This window comes from Mchenga conophoros, linkage group LG18 (assembly GCF_057382185.1).
Source record: "Mchenga conophoros isolate Kocher_MC1m ecotype Shallow Benthic linkage group LG18, M_conophoros_male_GT1.1, whole genome shotgun sequence".
Taxonomy (NCBI): Eukaryota; Metazoa; Chordata; class Actinopteri; order Cichliformes; family Cichlidae; genus Mchenga; species Mchenga conophoros.
Genome location: NC_140543.1, coordinates 836,037 through 843,081, shown reverse-complemented (window position 1 = coordinate 843,081; position 7,045 = coordinate 836,037). Strand labels below are relative to the sequence as shown.

The 7,045-nt window shown below is 48.9% G+C and overlaps 2 protein-coding genes across 2 annotated transcripts in view; one reads left to right on the top strand and one right to left on the bottom strand.

The window, feature by feature from the left end:
* LOC146552776 (corticoliberin-1-like) lies at nt 1-2,389 on the top strand. The gene is made up of 2 exons (XM_085254438.1): nt 1-224; nt 1,750-2,389. The coding sequence occupies exon 2, from the start codon at nt 1,763-1,765 to the stop codon at nt 2,186-2,188; it is 426 nt and encodes a 141-aa protein (XP_085110564.1). The 5' UTR covers nt 1-224; nt 1,750-1,762; the 3' UTR covers nt 2,189-2,389.
* Nucleotides 2,390-2,463: 74 nt separating this feature from the next.
* The window catches only part of LOC146552775 (E3 ubiquitin-protein ligase TRIM63-like), a 14,856-nt gene continuing 10,274 nt past the window's right edge, over nt 2,464-7,045 (bottom strand). Inside the window, exons 5-9 of the mRNA XM_085254316.1 lie at nt 7,033-7,045; nt 6,513-6,535; nt 6,238-6,362; nt 2,820-3,085; nt 2,464-2,733 (exon numbers count right to left, since the gene is read on the bottom strand). The exon at nt 7,033-7,045 is cut by the window's right edge and continues 221 nt beyond it. Coding sequence (XP_085110442.1) covers nt 2,656-2,733; nt 2,820-3,085; nt 6,238-6,362; nt 6,513-6,535; nt 7,033-7,045 — 505 coding nt within the window. The 3' untranslated portion in view covers nt 2,464-2,655. The remainder of the gene's footprint in view (nt 2,734-2,819; nt 3,086-6,237; nt 6,363-6,512; nt 6,536-7,032) is intronic.

Here is a 7,045-nt window from a genome sequence, read left to right as displayed (position 1 = left end):
GCTGTTTGGCTTCATGCTGACTGAAGAAGAGGAGGACGATGAAGGTCACCTCTGTCCTCATCAGGAAACAGAACTGGAACCACAGAGAAAGTAGCTGGACAACATCAGCGTCATCACTGAGCGCGTGCAGAGCCCCTCCCCCCCGCTCTCTGATATAAAGCAGAAACAGCTCGAGTGTTTCTGTTTGAGTGAAGAGACGCCGCAGAGACGCAAACGCACGTCAGGTAAGAAGATCCATCGTCACGCCACAGACGCAGGAAACCCGAGTCGTCTTTCCTCCGATAATTGGAATTCTTATTTCTGTGCTTTATCCTCGACTTCCTGTCCGAGTGACCGCGGGGTGTGATCCGTCTGCAGTCGTTTCCAGCCTTGTGCGTGCACGCGTCTGTCTTTATTCACCTGTGACCGCTAAGGCCCGAGCTGCTGCAGTCACCGTGCCAGGTGTTTCACACCTTGCTAAAGATGCAAGAATGAAACTGAGCTCACGAGGCTCAGGTGGAGGCGGAGCAGCTCTCTCCATCCTGACTGTCGGTGGAGCGACGGTGCAGACTGCAGATGGACAGGCGAAGCTCTGAGACCTCGGTCGGCGTGGAGTCTGCTTCCTGTTGTCCTTTCAGTCTAGCAGCACTGAGATTCGGCTTCGTGCTTATCAGAGTTCGAAGGCTGGACTTTCCACGGTTAGAGTCGTATGTCTGTGAAGGTTCTCAGTCCTCCAGGTCATCGTGGTCTAAGGAGCTTGCAAAGAAAAGCGTCTGGACTTCTTTGAGTTGCTTGAAGACGTTTCACCTCCGAGAAGCTTCTTCAGTTCTAAGGTCAAATGGTGGGGAGTCCCAGATTTAAGTCTGGTAACGCCCACTCACATCCTGGGCCATCTGACCTCAGGAAATCACATGATAGGGTGGGGCCAGGTTTCACAGCGAGCTCACCCGAAACCCTGGCTGATTGTGACCCACACCTAAATAATTTAAAGGAGTCCGGACGCTTTTCTTTCCGAGCTCCTTAGACCTCGGTTAGGGTCCTCAGCCGTTCAGACCATGGCACAGTGAAACAAACACTCACCCTGCAGTTCAACTGTGTGTGTGTGTTTGAGGAAGACAACACCGGCGTGCTGAGGGTCTGCCTGATGCGGCCCAGATATCCAGTTAGCATCCACGACAGGTTAGATCAGGGGTGGGCAACTCCAGGCCTCGAGGGCCGGTGTCCTGCAGGTTTTATATCTCACCTTGGGTCACCTGAATCACATGATTAGTTCCTTACCAGGCCTCTGGAGAACTTCAGGACATGTTGAGGAGCTAATTCAGCCGTTTAAATCAGCTGTGTTGGTTCAAGGACACGTCTAAAACCTGCAGGGACACCAGCCCTCGAGGCCTGGAGTTGCCCACCCCTGGGTTAGATTCAGTTCAACAGAACTTACATTGCAAACAGGAAAACAGCTGTACTGAAGCCACGCCCTAACCTGGCCCCAGGTGTGTCTGCGACCTGGTGGCTGTTACCAGGAAGCGTCTTCAGTTCGCGTGACGCCGGGTCACCGTCACAGGCGAGCTTTTAGGTTGTTTGGTTCACTTCCTGAAATAAAACCCTTCAACTGAGAAAAGACGGTCAGCTGACACTCGTGCCGTAACAGCAGACGCCCGCTCACATCTTCGTCTGCTCAGGTCGTTTTCAGGGCGTCCGCCTCGCCGACGGTGTCGATGATGCGGTTGGTTGCAGGTGTGTGAATGAGCGTGCTCTCTCCTCTTCCTCCTGCAGACTGCCCTCTGAGATGAAGCTGAATGTGTTGCTGTGGCTCACGGCTCTGCTCGCCGCTGTCCTCCCTCGCTCTGCTGACGCCCAGCCTGCCGCCGCTACTGCTGACCGCCGCCTCTTTCCCCGACCACTGCTCCTCCACCTGGGGCAAGAGCTCTCCCTCAGGATGGGTGGAGGAAGCGGTGCTCCCGAGCTCCTCTCCTCCTCTTCCTCAGCGGTGAAATGGGCTCTGCTGCAGCTCACACAGCGCCTCTTACAGGCCCGGGCGGAGCAGCAGCAGGACGAGGAAGCCGGGGAGAAGGGGAAGAGGTCCGACGAGCCTCCCATCTCTCTGGACCTGACCTTCCACCTGCTCAGGGAGGTTCTGGAGATGGCCCGGGCGGAGCAGATTGCGCAGCAGGCCGACAGCAACCGCATGATCATGGATACCCTCGGAAAGTGAAGAAGAAGAAGACTGCACTTCCAGCATGACTGTTCGTCCTGAAATGTTGGCGTGCGACACTTCAGCCGGTGCGGCCGTTTACTGACAGCTGATGTTTTAACTTCATGAATAAAATCTTTGTTGGTTGAACAGCTTGTTTTTGAAAACTGACATTTTACCTGTTCAATAAAAAGACAAACCAGCTCCCCCTGTCTCAGCTGATCTCCGTCTGTAAAGCTAAACGATTTCTGGTTTGGAGTTTGGTGTCAGCTGACTGGCCCCAGGCAGGAGCAGAATAAAGGTCAATAATAAAAAATCATTTATTTCACAATTAAAGAGAAAAAAGATTCCAGACTTTAAGCAACAAAACACAGAATTAAACGTCTTCTCTTGAAACTACAAAGCAGCGCGTTCAGCAAACGTCTTCTGGAAGCAAACGTTTATCGTATTTGCTGCGTGGATGACGAGGACAGGAACAGATCCAGGTCCTACTTCTGGTTGAGCCAGCTGAAGGAGAACACGTGCTTGGGTCCGTCTTTGTCCTCCGCCTCGCTCTGCAAGTCAGACTGAATAAGGAGAAGGTTATTGAGGCAGGTCACCTGTCTCCTACGGGTGTGCTTACATTTCAGAACTGAAGGCAATGAGGTCATACCTGGGGGGCGGGGCTAGTAGTTGGGAGTGGCAGAGGAGGCGGGGTCTGGTTTGATGTCGAAGGGGAGGCACTCTTAGTTTGCGATGATGTAGGGGGCGTGGTCTCTGGGGCTTTCGGAGGGGGTGGAGCTGAGAGACCAGGCGACAGAGGAGGTTGCCGATTGGCCGGCAGTCCTGCAGACGCAGCTTGCTGCGACTCTGCAGGACTGCTGGCCGTCTGAACTTTGACCTCCCCCTCATCTTCATCATCATCTTCGTCTTCATCAACTGAGAAACACAGTGTTAACAATTAGCATGTAGCACACATGCAGGTTAGCATGCACCGTGCTAAAGTATAAAAGGTTTATGAATAAATACATTTATAGCATCGTCTGTGCTGTGTGTGCTTGGCTAAGCACAGGGGTCACAACCTTTAACACCCAAAGAGCCACTTGGACCCGGTTTCCACGCAAAAGAAAACTGGGAGCCGCAAATACTTTTTGAAATCTAAAGTGAAGATAACACTGTATATGTTGTTATTTTTACCTTTATGCTTTGTGTGAACAACTAAAGTAAGTAAGTAAAGTTTATTCATTAAGCGCTTTTCACAGACAGGCAGTCACAAAGCGCTGCACACAAATATTAAAATAAACAATACAATCAATAGACATTATACACAATGTAAAAGATCAAATGTAAATAATGTAAAGAATATAAAATACGTACAACAAAAGGCTTGTTTGAAAAGAAAAGTTTTTAACTGCTTTTTAAAAGAATCCACGGAGCAACTAAGGTGTGTTGCTTAAATCCATGAAGTGCTACAGAGAAAATTACCTTTTATTTATGTAATTAACACATTTTGAACTCTTAAAGAAATATAACCAAAGGAAAGACGCTGAACTAAAATGATCCAGCAGACAAAAGCTGCTGTGAGCCACCCTCATATCGCCTTTGTGCTTTTGGAGCCTTGACCTGACTTTTAAAAAATAACTGGAAAAAAGTACTATGCTGCTAAAAATGAAAAATAGATATTTGCAAAATTCTGCCTAAATATGTATTTTACCTGGTTAATGTGTGTGGCGGGGCGTGGTCTGCAGTGCCGCTGCATGGAAGTCGGACGCACCTGAGCGGCACCCGCAATCACGCCTCGCCGCCTTAAAGTCTGTGCTCTCTCTGCTGTTGTGTTGGTGTGTGTCGGGCTGTGAGCTGCAAAGCTACAGCCGGCTGTATGTGTACAGCAACCGTGTGTGAAAAGCGGTCAATAAAGAGATGCTGAAAAGCTTGTTCATGCAAGCATCGTCGGGTCTGCTGTGATATGTTTACAATGAGACTTGTGGTCCTGAACCTCTGCGCACAGCGTCTGCAAAACGAGGCTTTCATCTTCACGCAGGACTGTAAGCTGTCATCTGTGAGGCGTGAGCGGTGTTTGTTTTTAACGTAGTTCACGGTGGAGAACAGCTGCTGACATAATGTGGATCCGAAGATCCATAACTGGCCCACCTGGGGTTGAAAGTCTCGATAAATGCACGGCGTTTCGGCGGCTACACCGGCTTCCGCGAGTGTGACGCTTATTTTGAGCGATGAAAAAAATAATACGATATAATTTTATTTTTATATTTCAAAATCACAGTAATCTTCCAATTTAGAACTACAAGTTAAAAAGAACTAAACACAAATAAAATACACTTCAGCTAAATACTTCTAATTTATTTTCCCAAACCACCCGGAGCCGCAAAATAAGGACTAAAGAGCCGCGGGTTTCCGACCCCTGGTTTAGCACGTTAGCTAATCCAAGCAAACACTGTCTGCTCCAGTCTGAGAAATTAGCCGTGTTTAATGTAAATATTAACAGTATGCTAGCAACAATGGCATTCTCTTACGTGATAGACGTGACCAAAAAGCGCCAGACCCCCTAGCTGGTCGCGTGCACATTCGAGGTGCGAATGTGCACGCGCAAACTGGTCGTGCTTCAAAATATGCAATTTTCACGCGCGTGAAGCGGAAATGTGGGAGGAAGTAGTGTCACACGGTATGTTTGCAAGATGGCAGCTGTCGAGAGAGAGTCTCCCTTCTCTATTTACTGTGGAGAGCAGAGCAGCGGCGTAAAGGACGTCCTCGCCGTACCTGGGTCCATCAGGTCCTCCAGAAGCATGAGCAGTTTGGTGAGTTTCACCATTTGCTCCAGGAGCTGCGTCTGGATGACGGCCGCTTTCAGCAGTACCACCGTCTTTCCCTCGCCCAGTTTGAGCAGCTGCTGTCCCGCGGCGGTCCAAGCATCGCCCGCCTAAACACCAACTACAGGCGCTCAATCCCACCTGCAGAGCGCCTGTTGGGAGCTCACCTTGTAATCGGAAGGTTGCCGGTTCGAGCCCTGGCTTGGACAGTCTCGGTCGTTGTGTCCTTGGGCAAGACACTTCACCCGTTGCCTACTGGTGGTGGTCAGAGGGCCCGGTGGCGCCAGTGTCCGGCAGCCTCGCCTCTGTCAGTGCGCCCCAGGGTGGCTGTGGCTACAATGTAGCTGCCATCACCAGTGTGTGGATGGGTGGATGACTGGATGTGTAAAGCGCTTTGGGGTCCTTAGGGACTAGTAAAAGCGCTTTACAAATACAGGCCATTTAACATGGTAGTCCTTTATTGATACCTGTGCTAATAAGCTCATTTGAAGTCCCAGCGACTTCCCCACAACGGCTCTGAGCCACCCACAAAACTCTAATGAGCGTTCCTGCCTTTTTAAAAATTTTCTTAATAAATGGAGCTTGCCTCCAAAATAAACTAACCTCTCTTTATTCTCTTAAACAATTGGTCTTCACTATGTTCCTATATAGTAGTTTATTATGAGATAAATTCTACGTGTCAAGTTGTGTGCCAATATTTGCTGTGTAGTAGAACTGAGACATTAGTTATTACAAAAATTTATTTGAAATAATATTAAAGTTCTCGGTAGAGAAAGCAGCTGGTGTCGTACAGCTCCGGGTGGTTGGCTACGGCGTTGATGAGCCTTTCCCCCATATTGATAAATGGCTTTGGCTGGACCTGCCCCTTTAAACTAGGTCAGAGCATCACGTCACCGGGCTCCTGATTGGTTGTCGCAGTGCGACTTGACGCTGGAGTTCAGATTTTTCCAACTCGAGTGGTAGACACGATTAGCGCGTATGCACAAAATGCAACACACAAACTGCAGCGCATATTTTACTTCTGCTTCAAACTTACTTCTGCGTGTTTTCCCGACGCAAATCTGCTTCTGAAGTTTCGCGGGATCTCCAGTCGTGCTTCATCGCACTCCTCCATTGACTTTACCTGTAAACCTGACGCTCTGGTCGCGTCTGTCGCGCTCGGTGTGTACGCACTGTTATTGATAGTGATACAGTTTTACTGAAGACTAAAACGGCGTTACTAAAACATGAAGTTATCTGTGATTGGTAAGTGAAGACGCTGTTTACGCTTGATGAAGTCGATGTCGCTCAGCGCTCTCCTCTGATGCTCAAAGTTCGCCGTGAAGTGATCCATGTTCTCGTAGCCGTGCTGGACCTTATCGAGGTGAGACGTGTCGGAGCCCTCCGTGATCCTGATGGCACAAAACGGACATCAGTAACAACAAGGAAGAGCAAACAAAAATATTTATTAAAACAACCATGAGAAACAGACAACAAACAACGAGACACAGAAACAAAGCAAGCACAAAGATTCAACAAACAACAGCAAAGAGGAAGCTCACTTCTGCAGCAGAGGTTTGGCCATCTGTAAACGAGAAACGAAGGCACACTTTAATAATCATTAACAAGTGCTACTGCTGAAGCTCCATGCTATCACCCTATGCTAACAGCATATGTTAACACATTGAGGCATGCTAAACTGTGTGTAGGAGAACATAATGACATGAAGCTTATGTGAAAGTTCAATAAGGAGGATCTGTAATCACCCTCCTGCCTTCACTACCGCTACCACGCTGTCAGTCTCAATGCTGACATCATCACTGTTGTCCAATCTTCTTCTCGCTCGCCTTCTTTGAGCCAACCAGCCTGGAGACACCGGGATTCAAAGCCCAACACCAAATAACCCCATTTCTCCATAAGCCACGCCCAGGTCTTCCAGTGAGCTCTCCTTATTGAACTACCATAAACTACATCAATGAACAGTGAACTTGTGTACATGCGAGTTTAAAGATGGCAGCCTGATGCTAAGGTTTTAGCCGCTAACATAAAGTGCTGCACAGGACGTGGTGCGTTCAGGTTCACCTGCAGAAACAGG